Genomic DNA, 17,199 nt, shown 5'->3' on the forward strand with positions numbered 1-17,199 from the left:
TTTTAGCTCCCTTATCGAAGATTAGATGGCTATAGGTCTGTAGGTTCATTTCTGGGTTTTCAATTCTATTCCATTGGTCCTGAGGTCTGTTCTTATTATATGCACAATTTCTAAAGTTTTACTAAAAATGTTTTTGAGGTTAAAACTCATGAAAATTAATTAAAATATCTCAATAGGTTTACCAACAAAACTGTAACGATGTCCAAAATATTTATATTTTCATTTTGTTGATGATTGTTAAAATTACAAAGTTACTGCAAATGAAAAAAATGTTCTATATTACATATAATTAAATATGAATTAAATATAATTCATATATTGTTCTTTAGTATGTTAAGTATAAAAAAATTCCTACAGCAAATTTCTACTGCTAGAGTATAACCTTGACACACTAAGAAAGAGAGGCAAAGAATTCCCTGGCACCAAAAGAAGGAAACAAAAACATCTGAATTAAGAAAAACATTCAAAGAGCTGGATGCTTATGGATCCTGTCTATAATCCTAGCTACTTGGGAAGCTGTGATCCGAGGATTGAGGATTAAAGCCAGCCCCGGCAGGTAAGTTATCTCTACTTAACCAGCAAAAGGTTAAGCAAGTGGTAGGACACTAGCCTTGAATGAAAAAGCTAAGGATCAGTACCCAGGCCCTGAGTTCAGGTCCTACTACTGGTACACATGTGCATGCATGCATGCATAAACACACTCACAAAACCTACAGAAAACTAAATATTAATATGAAATAATAAGCCATTCTTTTGAAAAAGAAGACAGGAAGACATTTAAGGAACAGAAAGAAAACCTAAGATACTGTAGTTAATGAATATTAATGACTGTATAAATTATGGAAATACTAGGTCCCACATTTCAGTAAGCTTTTTGCCCACAGAATCTAGAAAATCTACTTAGCATTAGCTACCATCTTTATTTTTAAACTTTGTTTAGGAAATAAAAGGTATCCCAATGGCGAATCACTGCCCCATCATGAAGCCAGACAGAAAAACAAGAACTTTGCTTTTCAACAACAATTGTCAACCGCGTCTGATAACAGAAACTGAAAATAGAAAGAATTTTAATTGTAGACCATGTGTCCCCAAATCTGGGGCTAAAGGAGATGGAGGAACAGATATATTGGGCTAGCCTGTTTTAGTACATGCTTGCTGAAATATGACTACTAGTAGCCACCCAAGGAGCCTACTCATTAATCAGAGGGGACATACACACTTGAAAACTGTCAATTTGATCAGACCTCCATGATGTTATACTTTTCTTACCCCAATTAACTATCGATCAATAAAGGCTTTTGATGCTATGTATCCTAAGCATCTATGTACTTATACAAATGTATAATGAGATTTATTATATATAACTAGCCTTACATCTCCTAAAATAATTGCCAACCAATTTTAATATTAAAAAAATCCCACTGGTCATGAACAAAAGTTAAATAATGGTAATTAATGATTGTAAAACTCTGTAAATACACTAAAAACCACTGAATCATATGCTTTAAATGGATACATTTATGGTATATACATTATACTCAATCAGCTTGTTACAAAAAATATGAGTGAGAAAGATACAGGGGGATCAAGGTGAAGGTAAGCTTAGTCCAAAGTTAGGATAATGGACTGAAAAATAAAATGATTATGGTTGCACATGTCTGTATTATTAGCTACTTTAGAGGGGGATATAGGAGGATCATGCGTGGAGGCGGCCTTAAAGCAAGTTGAAGAGACTTCAACTGAAAAACAAACTGAAAGCAAAAGCACTATTTGTTACATGATAATTTGTTGAACAAATTCTGTTAATCTAAATTATAAAAAACTCTATCAGCTTTATAAAACTCTCCTGATGCCCAACCAAAAATGAGGAAGTATAAACTACACAAGAACCTGAAAATAAATGTCATTAATTTAATAATATGTAAAACACAGAAATGTAAACCACAGTACTGTACAAAAATCTAATGAAACATTTGCTTTTATGATCTCTGGACATAAACATGTATAAAAGTTTATGGTCTTATACTGTACTTAGAATAAAAAGGATTAAATTGTTTCCATGAAGTCTCTGGCAAAACTTAATATGTATGTGGTGCAGTTTTGTCCAACTTCTTCCAGAGCAAATAAAGTAGGAAAGGAAGAGGAAATCCCTTGAGACAACTGCTGGCTAGTGGAGCTGTCTGTGTCATGTGCATTTTATTCCATACTGTCCTTTGTTTTCTTCCTGTGTAAATTTTCTCCTGTCTTCTCTCATTTTCCTCACCTTGTCTTTTGATCATAGTAGTACCAACATCTCTAGTTATAGTTAGCTAAGAAAATTAGTGTTTACAAAACTATGCAGAAGGTAGAACTCAAAAGATTACTGAAGCAGGATGTGGGAGTACACTCAGGTCATCTCAGCACTGGGGAGGGTGAAGCCAGAGGGTCAAAAACTGATCCTACCTGGGTACCTGGTAAAGATACTGTCACCCAACAGTAAGAGAGAGAAAAACACAGACAGACAGATGGACAGACAGAAAAATCTGTAACTATTAAAAAGTAAGGTTACTGAGTTGGTGAAGTTCATAAAACTTGTAAGTAGTCAAGGTAGAAGCTATTGCCTTAAAGTCACTGCTCTGTTATTAGCAAAAAGACGAACCTTAAAACTAGCTGAGTATTTTTGAAACAGATTACATGTATTAAACCACTTGAAATTGTACTAGGAAGGGTAGAGGGAGTAAGGGAGAAAGAGAGTGATGGGGTAAACTGACTGGAATACATTATATGCATGTGTAAAAAAAATCACAATAAAATCCCTCCCCCTTGTATACCTAATGTTTGCTATCAGATTTTTTTTTTTTTTTTGGGTCCGGTCATGGGGCCTGAACTCTGGGCCTGGGCACTGTCCCTCAGCTCTTCAGCTCAAAGCTAGCGCTCTACCACTTGAGCCACAGCGCCACTTCCGGCTTTTTTCTTTTTGCTTATGTGGTGCTAAGGAATCGAACCCAGGGCCTTGAGCATGCAAAGTAAGTGCTCTACCACTGAGCCACCTTCCCAGCCCCCCAGATTTTTTTTTTAATTCAGGGACTTGGCACGGTCCCTGAGCTGCTTTTGCTCAAGGCTAGCACTCTACCACTTGAGTCACAGTGCCACTTCTGACGCTTTCTGTTTATGTGGTACTGAGGAATCGAACCCAAGGCTTCATGCATACTAGGCAAGCATGAAGCCCAAATATCAGAAATGTTTTAGCTCTGAAGACCAAACAGGGTGATATCAAGTCCTTGACTATATACATCATGTAAATTTTGTTTTGAAAAGAAAAATTAGAAAGCATATATATTCTGTGTTTTCAAAATACTGCTTTTACATAAAGCCTTTAAAAGTCAATCTCATGGGGGCTGGGAAGGTGGCTCAGTGGTAGAGTGCTTGCCTTGCATGCATGAGGCCCTGGGTTCGATTCCTCAGCACCACATAAGCAAAAAGAAAAAAGCCAGAAGTGGCGCTATGGCTCAAGTGGTAGAGCACTAGCCTTGAGCTGAAAAGCTGAGGGACAGCGCCCAGGCCCAGAGTTCAGGCCCCACAACCAGACCCCCCCCCCCGCCAAAAAAAGTCAATCTCATGAATAAAACTAAAAGGTGTACTTTTAAGAAAATACTACCATTTGGTGCAGTAGGAGGTGACCAGACGCCATAATACTTGGGCAAATATTTTCGTAGCTCTACAAGAACACCATCACTACAATCAGCAGCATAAACCTGAAACAAAGAGAAATAGAACATTCCTTAGTTTCTTATAATGCTTTATCACTGTCCCACATATTTCTCAAACACATTACTGACTCATACTGAATCATAATTTAGCTGATAGGGGTTTCAATTGGAAGTAGCTTTGGAGTAAACAAAAAAGATTATTTTGTCTCCATTGGAAAAAATATATATTATTATTTTAAGAGCACATTCTTCTTGGATATCTAATTATACCCTTTCACTGCTCTTGAACTATTTTACAATTATGTACATTGGAGGTAATTCTTGTTTGTAGTCATGGCATGAAAATAAATTCTGGCCAAAAGAAGTTCAATAAACTTTCATTTCTACCCCAGAGTAAGAAAGAATTTCAAAATGCAGCTTAACTAAAAATGGGTTTAAAGAAAATAAGAAGTGTTGATGATAATGTGGAGAAATTACTACACTCACAGAATGCTACTGGGAACGTGAAATAGTACTGCCATTTCAGGAAACAGTTTGACCGGTCCTCAAAATATTAAACATAGAATTACCAAATGACCTAACAATCTCACTGTTCTATACCCAAAGAAGAAAGAACAAGTACTCAAATATTTGTATAGGAATGTTCATTGAACCCCTATGAATAAAAGTCAAAAGGGAAAAGAATCCAAACATCCATAAAAGGTGAACAAGTGGCATATAAGAACAATGGAATATCACTCAGACATAAAAATAATGTGTGATGAACATAAAGGACCTTTACAACATTACAGTAAATATAAGCTAGATACAAAAGGTCACACTTTGGGTGCATTCATTTCTATGAAGTAAAGTCCACAGAAGCAGATTAGTAATTGACAGGGTAAGGAAGAGGGAGTAATGTGGCATATGACTTCAAGGGCAGAAGGTTTTCTTTTGGGTGACAAACTAAAAACTATTCCTAGCCATTGGGTTAATCAGATGTTAAGTTTACCTCCTTCCTCCTCCTTAGGAGAGTCACAAAGTAGACCAGTACATTTAAGACTCTAAACTTAGCATGATAGTCCACACCTGTAATACCAGTATTGGATGATCATGACCATGAATTTAAGGCCGGTCTGGTTATATAGAATTTCAAACCAAACTAGGATACACAGTGAGATCTTGTCTCAAAAAGCAAGCAAAAGCCCAGCACTGGTGGTTCACACCTGTAATCCTAGCTACTAAGACTGAGATTAGCTGAACATCACAGTTCAAAAGTCCAAGAGACACTTCTCTCCAATTAACCAGCACAAAACCTGTGAAGTGGAGGCATGCCTCAAGTAGCAGAGCAACAGCACTGAGCAAAAAAGCTAAGGGACAATACCCAGACCCTGGGGGTTCAATGCCCCAGTTACTAGTACAAAAGAAAAAAAAACAGCAAGCAACCCCCCCAAAAAAACGAAGAAATTCTGTGGGAAAAACACTTATCTAACAGCATTTCTGAGAATTACAAATACTTTCACCTAAGTCTTGACTGTTTTAATTGCATCATGACTCCTTGATTAAAATCAATTTCTTGAATCAAAGTCTTGAAGACATGCACTAGAAAACCCCAGACTACACCACATACAGTAAGTAAGTAACACAGTAAAAGATTAGTGCTTTTTTTTCTACTATATTCAGTGAAGTAGGTCTGATAGAAATGTATTTCGTACTTTGAGTCATCAGAAAACTGAAGAACATTCTGTATATAATACAAATCTTACCTGACTTACCATATTATAAAAGTCTAGCTCTCTGGGGCCCCTTGGAGGTGGCTGTAACTGTTTCAAAACTGTGCCATCCGGATGTTGCAGTATACCTAAGAACAGAAATGGGAACTTCATGTTTCCACTTCAGTGATCCTATTCACAGGTCAGATATGTTCCTCAAGTAACATGAAAACTGCAATATTTAAGGATTTACTTTTACTTATCGCAAAAATGTCTCACACTCAACCAATATATTTCAGTATTTGTTAGATGCAAAACACCCAAACTTCATTAATTTTATATTTTCAATTACTACTTCCCATTGGCACATATGTCCCTGTTCAACTCTGAATTCCACGTACATGTGCATTTTTACAGAAATTCCTCAGTAATAAACTTTCCAGCAGAGATCGTTATAATTAAGCAAGAAACAGTAACATAAACAGGTCCTACTTTTATAAATAGAAAAAATTAAAATGTGTTGACAGTGGCCACTTACGTATTACTGCTTGTTACTGTTTTATAAGTCTTTTGTTTTCAAAAAAATTTTAAGTAAACTATCCTGAGTCAGTTTCACCATTGTATAAGGAGCACAAAGAGATGGAGTCATTTGGAAAAGTGAGAGCTGAAAGCACACACCAAGACTGGAGCAGGAAACCTTTCATAATCTGCCCACTGAAAAGCACAGTGTTTTCCTAAACTCACCACAAGTGTGTCAACACTGGCTCCATCTCTGTAACCATAAATGGTCAGTCCTGAATACAAATCTCCAATTTTCATATGTTGATATTTCACAGAATATGATTCAATAAACCTATTTAGAATTTTGATGAGATATTCTACTTGAGTTCTTATTTCATTTTTTTCACTAAATTTACATTTCTTAATGAAAAAAAAGCACAAAGTTTCAAGAAATACAGTGGCTGGGCACGAGGGCTCAAATTCATGAATTAGATATAGGAAGGACTGCAGCATGAGGCAGGTCTGAGAAAAACTTTCACAAGACCCTATCTCAATCAATAAGCCAGGCATGGTATTTATTTAATGCCTGTGATCCCAGCTACATGGGAGGCTAAAGATAGGAGGATCGTGGATTGTGGCCAATCTCTGATAAAAAAACACAAGGACCCTATCTGAAAAATAACTAAAGCAAATAAAGGGCTGGGGATATAACGCAAATGGCTTTAAATTCAAACACTAGTACTGCCAAAAACAAAAATAAATACAATCTTCAAATACGCTTTAGAACTTTGGTAAACAATAGAAGGAAGGTAAATGTAAATCCATACAAGATTGATTGGTAAGTAGTCAAATGATTTTGGTAATTCAAGAATGGTCTAATAGAATCAAAAATTACTATGGAAGGGTAAGGATTAAGAACAAGCAAGACCTTTACTCTGTGGTCCTGACAATCTACAGGGAGAATGTAAAGTAACAAACAGAAAAACTTTGATAAACATAATTCCAGAGGACAAAAGTGAGGTGTCCTTGAAAAACACAACTTCGCCACCTGGAGGCAGGCACTTGGTCAAGATACATGTAGATGGACTTCCCACTAGACAAATGCTGTTAAGAGACTATAGTAATCCTAAAACAGATTACTCAGTTCCATACTAGTTACCCTGCAACATAACCCCTCAACTTATGTGAGTAAACAGAAGGTAGTGCAAGGTATACAAGGTGAGCAAATTCCAACATCCAAAACCTACAATACCTGAGGCTAAAGCGAAAATCTCAGTCCCATCCCTAAAACTACCAAGATTAAAAAAAAGAAGAAAAAAAAAGAGGCATAACACCAAGTTCTGGTGGCTCATGCCTATAATTCTAGCTACTCAAGAGGCTGAGATCTGAAGATCTCAGTTCAAAGTCTGCCCAGGCAGGAAATTTTCCTTGAGACACTTATCTCCAACTAACCACTAAAAAGCTGGAATTGGAGCTGTGGCTAGCCTTGAGCAAAAACTCTGGGGCAAAACAAAAAAACAGTAAGAGCAACCCTCAAGGGTACAAACCTTAAAGAAGAAAAACAGCACTACTCCAAAGAAAAAAATGAAAAAGATTCTTTTTCTTATACTGTTCCTGAGATCCAGGCAAAGATCTACTGTGAATGAGGGAAACAGAAGTAATCCCCTACCTTGGAAGAATAGAAGGTGAGGGGAATGATTGAACAAAAAAAAAACCATACCAGGTCCTGATTTAAGTGGCCTCCTAGTGATGGGTGAGGGAGTGGAAGTCACATGCAAAAAGACCTTATAAGGCAGGAAACAGTTTGATGCTCCAGTTAATCACCAGAAAACCGTAAGTGGCACTGTGGCTCAAGTGGTAGGGTACCTGCCTTGAACTGAAGAGCTCGGGAACAATGCCCAGGCCCAGAGTTCAAGTCCCATGACCAACAAAAAAATAAAAAATAAAATAAAAAACAAAATCCTCTGGCAAAGCACTCCTACCCCCAAGCAAAAGGTAAGGCCCTGGGTGCAAGCTCTAGTATGGGCTCACACACTATTTGAATTGAGTTTTTTAGAAAATTCAAAATGAGGCAGCATTTTCAATTCAGAATAAGGGAAATACTAACAGAAAATGAGGGAAAACAAAGAAATGGACTGTGTTGGATATAGGCATGGGCATGGGGCTGAAGGTACATTTATTTGCTAGAGCCTATGTTGATATGTACAAGGCCCTGGGTTTAATTCCCAGCTTAAAAAAACTTAAAAAAACAAAAAGGCCTGCTGCATTTTTGGTATGAGAATACACTCAAATTTTTAGGAATATAAAATTGTGTATTTCTTAATCTATTGTCAAAAAGACAGTACTACATGCAGAGATATGAATACACCCAGTGTCTAGATCATGATTTTTTTCATTCACCTCTAAAGCAACCAGTTTTTTGAAGAAAAATGGCTCACTCAAGGGCAGAAAAACGAAAAACCCAAAATGCACATGGAACATCTTTTCATGCCAAAAAGTGCAAACATACTTTAACAGAAAGAGAAAATGGTTAATGTCAAAAAAACACAGAAGTCAGCTTGATGAAGCTGCCACTATGCAAATCTGGGGCAATCCCATTTTAATGTTGACTAAAAGCAGCAATTTATGGGTAGAATTTATTCAAGTTTGAAAAATTCACTGTTTTATCGTAATAATGAATTAATGATGAAATCTATTCTCAAGGAAGAATGAAAACTGACTGATTAATGACAAAGTTAGAATATTTGAAATCTCTCAGGGTAACAAGTGAATCTGTCAAATTTCATTAATGGATGCTTAAGATAAACCTTGGTGAGGAGCAGGGTATGTAACTGTCCCAAAATACTCCCTTAACATTATTTACTTCAATGGGAAAAAAATTATGGTAGAGAAAAAACCTGACAGACATTACTTAATCATGTTATCAAAGTATATCAACAATAATGCAAGTGACAACTAGTCAATAAGCAACATAAGTCAATAAGCAAAAATATATGTTGTTTCTGCATCTAAAATAATAAAAGAATCAGACAAACATAACTAGAAGTCTTCTAAAATTCTGTTTTAACTTCAAATTGTTCATTGTTCAAAAAAAGGGGATAGGAGTATATGTGTGCTTAGTATGCCCAAGCTACTATGTTCAATTCCCAACACCTTAAAACAGCAATGAGAGAGGGGAAGGAGGAAGGGAAAGAGGGACAGAGGGATAGAGGGGACAAAGGAAGAGGAAGAGAGGGAGAATGGGAGAGAGGGAAAGAAAGGAAAAGAAAGGTGGGGGGGGGCGGTGAGAAGAACAGGAAAAAATAAATGTTCCAAATGACAGGTAACTAAGAATCATGATAGCTAAATGCAATGTCTGATGATGGGTGGGGAAAACACTACACAGATATTACTGGGAATTGCTTCTCAGACATCTTAAAGTAAGATTCAGTGTGTAAGAAGATTATTGGAATATCCTAAACTTGATCATCTTATCATGAATAGGTAAGAAAAACTACCTTATTTTTAGAAGATAAACATTTAGAGGAAATGTTTGTGATGTCTGCAATTTATTTTTAAATGATTCTACAAATAATTCACAAAGAATAATACAGCAAATGTGGTAAATTAATAGAAATTAGTAAATGCAGATGACTGATATATATTAATTCACTGTACTATTGTGGCAATATTTTTGTAAGTTTGATTTTTTTTTCAAAATACAAAGGCTCTTTAAGAATAATTTATACTTAAAGAAAATCTGATAAATTCTGTGAAAGACCTCTGCAATGAAAACTACAACTCACTAGGAGAAATTAGAGGGCTAAATAAATGAAGAGATATAACATGTTCAGGCTCTAAAAGGCTCAAGCTCATAAAGAAATCAATTCTCAGCAAAGCAACCTATAGCTTGAAAGCAATGTCAAATGAAATTTCATTAGATTTTTTTTTCCCTTAAGGAAAAGTGAGACGCAAACGTGGAAATGTAAAGTGCCATTATAAGTCAAGAAAATCCTGAAACAGAAAATAGTTAAACAGGATGAAAAATAGGATATTTTACTACTAAGCATCAAGACAGTGAGGTATTATTGCTAGAATAAACAAATGGAAATAAAGACTGAAAACAAATCCAGGAAATTAGCTGAATAAATGTGGTACAGTTTGCCCAAGGGAGCTATGAAGAATGAGTGAAGAGAGCTCTACAAACTGATACTGATTTTTAGGTTATACTGTCAACTTTTAAAAGCAAAATGCAACAGTACCTACAACATAATGATTTTTGTGTGAGAAAGGAGAACTAAAATTTTTATATAGACTGACTTGTAAGACATGTAGAAAAGATGAATTAGGAAACAATGAAATGGTGCCCATAACAAATGTGAGGAGTGAAGTAGGATGGTAAGGGAGTGACATTTCTGATTATATTTTTCTGAAAAGTTTGATTTTTGGAAGCATATTTATTATGAATATTCAAATATACAACTGAACAAAAACAGGAGGAGGGAACTGAACTTAAACATAACAAATGAGCCCAACTCTGTATTTCAAATAACATTACTATAAAGTGAGGGAGAAAGAAGTAACACTTTAAAAAAACCTAATCCAAAAGAACTTCCAAATATTTATGACATATTTAAAAAAAAAAACTAATCCAAAAGCACTTCCAAATCATTTCCTACAACATAACTTTGTATAAAGAAATTTCAAGGCCCAGCACTAGGGGCTCATAATGTAATCCTAGCTACTCAGGAGGCTAAGTGCTGAGGATCCTGGTTGGAAGACAGCTCAGTTAGGAATGTTTGTGAGACCCTTATTTCCAAATAACCATCAGAAAATTGGAAGTGGAGCTATGGCTCAAAGTGGTGGAATGCTGGCCTTGAGTGGAAAAAAAGCTCTGGGATGGCACCCAAGCCCTGAGTTCAAGCCCTACAACGACAAAAAAAAAAAAATCTTGAATTATTTAATTAGGTTTGTTTTCTTTAGAAGCATGGGCACAGAATTCCGAAAAAATGATAGGACTGAGCAAAAGAATAAATGCACTGAACACTGGAAATCATGGTTCTCACTGCAGAAGGAAAAAATTAAAATGAAGGAAAGAAAGGGCTTAGATGTGATTTCTAAAACGTTTATACATCTGTCTTAATTGCATCCATTGAAAGGTCCTGGAAGCAATGAAATGCTAGTAGCTATGACCACTGTAGCACCCAGACCTTAGTTTTGGGCTAGGTATGTGGCTTGGTAGCAGACCACTTACTTGTCCAGTATTCACAAGGCTCTTGGTTCAATTACAGTATAAAGGGGGAAAGGAAGGGAAAAACTCCTAAATACCATTTCCTATTAAAAAGTATCAGGATCCTTGGCTAATTCTAGAGGTAGAAAGAGAAGGTACAAATCTAAAATAACTGATAGAAGGTCAAAATTTGTGACAGAACGGTTCCCAATAACCAAATTCAGGACAATTTGAACAGCAAACAAGAATCAACTTGCCAACCATAAAGACACACATGCATAGGAGTAGAATGCTCACAGTGATGCTGATTGTTGGAGGGAATAATAGAATTGGGAAAAAAAAAACAATTTTGTAACTATTGGAAAAGACTGCTTCAGAGAAAAGACATAAACAGATTGAAGAGTGAGGATCCAGAGCGCTACGTGATCCCCTCACAGTGGCTTATGAGTTGCAGAGGAAATAGCATTAATATACACTGAAGAAGCCAGATGATCAAAGTTAACCACTAATAATGTCAGGCAAACACAGTGGTCTCTAGATGTGAGACAGTAAAAAGAACTCACATAAACTTCCAACCAGAAATGCATCACCTGAATCTCATCATACATATCTATCAGATATTCAAATTGAGGAACATTTCACACAATACCTAGGTTGCCTTCTTCAAAATGACAGTATCATAAAAAAGGAAAGTTATGGGTATGTCACAAATTAAAGAAGAATAAAAGAAATAGTAAAAGCATAATAGCAAAAGATACTAAAACAGGACTCTGTACTGAGAAAAAAACAAAACAGAATAAAAGACATTAGTAAGATAGCTGACAAAATAAGAATATCAACCATAATATGAACTTCCAACCACTGCTGGAAGTTTCCATATTTAATAAACACCCTGTGGTTACAGAAGATAATATTACTGTTCTTAGGAAATACTGCTGTGCAAACTGGCATGATATCTGCAATGTATTAACAAATAGTTCAGAAGAAACAATGTTTATAGGGAGAGAGACTATAAAACAAAGTTTCCAAGTAAATTCTTTATACTGTTCTTGTAACTTTTCTTTAAACTTACATTATCTTATACCAGTTAATTTCAATAAGATTAGGTCAACAAGCCAAACTAGTTCTGGGACTTCCCCACTACAACACTGGAAGTTTTTTGTTTGTTTTGCTTTTTGGTAGGTCGTGGGGCTTGAACTCTGGGCTTGGATGCTGTCCCTGTGCTCTTCAGCTCAAGGCGAGTGCTCTGCCACTTGAGCCACAGCACCACTTCCGGTTTTCTAGTGGTTTATTGGAGATAAAGAGTTTCACGGACTTTCCTGCCGGGGCTGGCTTTGAACCACAACCCTCAGATCTCAGCCTCCTGAGCAGCTAGCATTACAGGCTTGAGCCACCAGCACCTGGCACAATACTGTAAATTTAATTTCTTGTAACTATGTCATTTCTATATACTAAATTGAAACCAGTTATAAATTCCAATTTGAAACTTATTTTAGAAGAAATGAAATGTGTATCAAATATAACATAACAAAAGGATTTATGCTAATTTTTGTGAACTTTGGAAATTTGAAATAGCTATTAACTGTTGTGAAACTTTTCTATAGAAACAGTTGAACAATGTACAAAGTATACTAGTGGTCAAGAATATTTAATAGGATTATGTAACAAACAAAACTGCAGAAAATAGAAAAATCTACTACTGGAGGAAGAGTTCAGCAAATTTTGATACATTCACTTTGTACAAGGCCAATCCCTTGTACTTTGTGCCAATCCTGGGGCTTGAACTCAGGACCTAGGCACTATCCCTTTGCTTTTTTGCTCAAGGCTAAAGCTCTAGCACATGAGCAACTCCTCCACTTCCAGCTTTTTGATGATTATCTGTAGATAAAAGTCTCACCAACTTTCCTGCCCCAGCTGGTTTTGAACCATGGTCCTCAGATCTCAGCTTCCAGACTATTTAGGATTATAGGCATAAACTACCAGCACCTGGCAACACGAATTTCAAAAGGAACAAAGTAAAAAGCCCAGTACCAGTGGATCAAGTCTGTAATTCCAATTACTTGGGAAATTGAGATAAGGAGGATTGCAGTTTGAGGCCAGCATGAGTAGAAAAGTTAATGAGACAGCTTCTCAATAAAAAGCTGGATGCAGTGGTGCATGGCTGTTATCCTAACAACACAGGAAGACTAATATAAAATGGATCATTGCCCACCTGGGTAGGAAGTGAGACCCTATCTTAAAAATAATCAGCAAAAAAACAGGACTAAAAGTGTGGCTCAGAAGTAGAGAGCCAACCTAACAAGCTTGAGGACTTGAGTTGGAACCACAGTATTGTCCTCCACCCGAAGTTAAGTACAGACAGTCAATTTTAGAATGGTTCTATTTAACAACAATTCAGCATTGGTGTAAAAGCAATAGACATTCAGTAGAAAAGTACTTCAACTTCTGAATTTTGAGCTTTCTAGGACTCTGCATACTATGTTCCTGTTGGGCAACGGCAACAAGCTGCAGTCCCAGGTGGCCACCCAATCACCAAGTTAACAATGCTATGATGGTTCCTAACTTTAGGTGCATTAAGTATATTTTTTAACTCTTTCCAATGTACTCATTTTACTACATGATATAAATTGGAGGGGGAAAGTTGCTGATATATTTAATGATATTAAAAAAAAATCACAACTGGGCTGGGAAGGTGGCTCAGTGGTAGAGCGCTTGCCTTGCATGCTCGAGGCCCTGGGTTCGATTCCTCAGCACCACATAAGCAAAAAGAAAAAGCCGGAAGTGGCGCTGTGGCTCAAGTGGTAGAGCGCTAGCCTTGAGCTGAAGAGCTGAGGGACAGCGCCCAGGCCCAGAGTTCAGGCCCCACGACCGGACCCCAAAAAAAAAAAATCACAACTGAGCTAAGCCTAAGGATGCACAGAAAATTGGTACCAGTATTTGATCTTAAAAGGATTTTTTCCCTAAAAGTTTATTAACCATTTTTACAGTTTAAAAAAAACTGGAAACTCTGTAAATTCTTTTTTGTTGTTGTTGGTCATGGGGCCTGAACTCTGGGCCTGGGCACTGTCCCTCAGCTCTTCAGCTCAAGGCTAGTGCTCTACCACTTAAGCCACAGCACCACTTCCAGCTTTTTCTGCTATGTGGTGCTGAGGAATCGAACCCAGGGCCTCATACATCCAAGGCAAGCACTCTTACCACTGAGTTACCTTCCCAGCCCCGAAACTCTAAATTCTTAAAATTAAGGCTTAAGTGTACCAGATATTGGCTCCAGTAGTAAAGTACCTGCTTGGCAAGTAGGAGGCCCTAAACTGAACCTCTAATACAAACAAATAAATAGATACTATATAGATAAATGTGTGTGTTGATGTAATATTATTTCACTGAAGAAAACAAACATACTATTTTTAAAGGCATATTCTTGTTATTTAGATACATGTATGCTTCTTTTAAGTACCTCTGTTCTGTCAAGTTCCATGATTTTTATTTTTAAACTAACAAATCCAATAACTCCTTTTAAAGATTAATCTTGAAACATAAAACTCAAATTACTTAACAAAGCTTTCTGAGAATCACTGAAATTAACAGGCCAAAGTACGATCCGAACAATCTACAAGTGACTGATGATGATAAAGTAAATTATTAACTTTGAATTTAGTGACCATCTTGCTACCTATATTATGAATAGGAAAGATTACCATCTTCCTTTTACAGTCCTAGTGATGTATGTATAATTGTGTAAGCATGTAAGAATTAAAATCAACTAATACTTATTAGCTTGTTCATAGTATGTTTAAAGTCCTGTGATGTAAATACCATCCTCAGTCAAAAGAACATTACAAAATTGACGTTCATTTTAAATTTAATGAGGAATACTGAAATCTAAACTATTCCTTTAATTTGGCAATTCTGGAGACAAATTTACTTTGTGCCACTGTTTGAAGTCACATTCAGAGTATACTTCTAATTTATAGAGATAAGTGAAAAAGGTCACTTACATACTTTATTATTGTTGTCTTATTATTGATACCCTACATAACCCAAGCTGGCCTGAAATTTATCTTCTTCTTTCTCATCCTCCAGAGTGCTCGGATCATAGATGTGCACTCCCCATAGCCAACTCATGTACTCTTCATAAGCACTGGTTATACTCTTATGTGAGAATCATCATGGAGATTATTTTTGTGATGATTTTTAGTTTATTCCCCTTGGCACATTGGTCTGTCTCTAGGAACCTTAGGGGGACACTCAACTCTTCTGGAATCTCATCAGGAACATTATCATGACCATTTGTGAAAGAACATCAATAAAAATGCTTCTATTAACAGTTAACCCCATGAGCACTCTCAAGATGATCATTCCCAGGTACATGACGCATAGAAGGAAATGTCTGTGCTAAGAACCTTGAGTGTGCTGTTTCCTAACTCCTGTATTAAAAAGACTCTTCATTTACATTCTTTCAACATTTCCTGAGTCTGAGTCCCAGCCTGTGCACTTACTGCAAGCACAACACACGGTGGAAAAAAACAGTACTCAGAGGAAAATCCCTTCGGTTCAGATTCTAGCATAGTATCTATGGGACTTTTAGATTTAGCTGCCTGTCTAAAAATTTCAGTACTACTAGTCTACCAGATTATTTTCATCAGTAATAAGCATACTGTCTCTATGGTTGTTCTGGGTCAAAGATCTACACTTCTCTAAGATCATCCATCAGATTGTCCAGATAGTCATGGCCCAGAGAACCACTATGAGTAAGCCAGTTCCTAATGACAATTCTCAAAACTGACACAGACCCTGTAAAATTGTGAACCAACAAAATGTATTACAGAGGCCAGGAAATTGTCTCATGAGGATGAAGAAGAAACCGGGTGTGGTCGCTCACCCCTGTAATCCCAGCGTTCTGCAAGCTGAAGCAAGAGAATTACAAATAAAGAGACCAGCCTAGGCTACAGGACGGCCTCGAAAACCCACCACCATCAACCAAGGTAAACAAGAAAAAAAATGTTCCAACAGCAAGAACAATGATGGTAAACAAACAAGCCAAAAAACGGGGGGTGGGGTGGGGGGAGGAATGCTCTTTATATGTGTACTATTCTAGTACACCAGCAGGGAGTATTTCCTACCAAGGACCCACGGTTCTGCTACTGGAAACACGCCTCCCGGAGAAATAAAGGAGATAGGAAAAGCCTCCTCAAGGAGCAAGGACAGACCCGGGTAAGTCCGGAGGACAGTCTCTCCCCCACCTCCAGGCCGATTCCGTTTGAGGCTCGTTTTCTTTTTCTTCCCCTTACAGCTACGCAGCTGCACCCAACCGAGAGAACGAGATCGGCATCATCTGCATTTCATTCCTTTGCTTTTGCAATAGCTGGTCGCCTATAATAAACAGAACCTACTTCCCCGTCCAGTAGAAACCAAGTTCCTTCTTTGTTGTTTAATTTTTACGAACGACACGGTCTCCAATCTGCACGCGCACACACACACACGCACACACACGCACACACACGCACACACACGCGCACACACACACACACACGCCCTGGGGAGGCCAGGCACGACTCTCCCGCCACCACACCTTCCGCAAGCCCGACGCCCCACACCCCGGAGGCGGCCCCACTTTCGGAGGCCCCCAGGACACCCCGTGGCTAGGCTTGGGGAGGGGAGGGGGTGTCGGGGCGGCCGAGCCCGGACGCGCACCGTGCGGACTGCAGGGTCGGGGAGGGGGGGAGCTCGCGGAGGCGGAAGGGGAGCGGGGAGCCCCGCGGCCCCCCTCACTTACCCACTTTGTCCTTCCCGTACATGTGCCCGGCCACCTGATGCGAGAGGGGCACGCAGCCGTTGAGGAAACGCAGCCGGCCGGCCGCCGGCGGCGGGGTGCCTTCGGGGGCGGCATCGTTGGCCGGCGGGGTCCGCGTTTCGTGCGGGCCGGGCGCCTCGAGCCGGAGCGGGGATGGCGGCTCCGTTGCCATAACGGAGAACACACCAGCGGCGTCGGCTTCGGGAGCAAGCGGGGCGGGGGTGAGGTCGGGGCGGAGGGCAGGGGTGCCGCCGACGCCGGGGGTCGCTCAGGCTCGGCCGCGAGGAGGCCTGGGGGCTCCCGCGGCTGGTGCCCGCT

At 38.4% G+C, this 17,199-nt stretch overlaps 1 protein-coding gene across 2 annotated transcripts in view; it reads right to left on the reverse strand.

The window, feature by feature from the left end:
• The window catches only part of Ipmk (inositol polyphosphate multikinase), a 36,578-nt gene extending 19,379 nt beyond the window's left edge, over nucleotides 1-17,199 (reverse strand). The window contains exons 1-3 of one of the 2 annotated variants that reach the window (XM_013017202.1): nucleotides 16,864-17,199; nucleotides 5,444-5,529; nucleotides 3,638-3,734 (exon numbers count right to left, since the gene is read on the reverse strand). In XM_013017202.1, the coding sequence (XP_012872656.1) occupies nucleotides 3,638-3,734; nucleotides 5,444-5,529; nucleotides 16,864-17,053 (373 nt within the window). In that variant the 5' untranslated portion in view covers nucleotides 17,054-17,199. The remainder of the gene's footprint in view (nucleotides 1-3,637; nucleotides 3,735-5,443; nucleotides 5,530-16,863) is intronic. The other variant, XM_013017203.1, reaches the window with a different exon arrangement.

Source organism: Dipodomys ordii, unplaced genomic scaffold (genome assembly GCF_000151885.1).
Source record: "Dipodomys ordii isolate 6190 unplaced genomic scaffold, Dord_2.0 Scaffold34, whole genome shotgun sequence".
NCBI lineage: Eukaryota > Metazoa > Chordata > Mammalia > Rodentia > Heteromyidae > Dipodomys > Dipodomys ordii.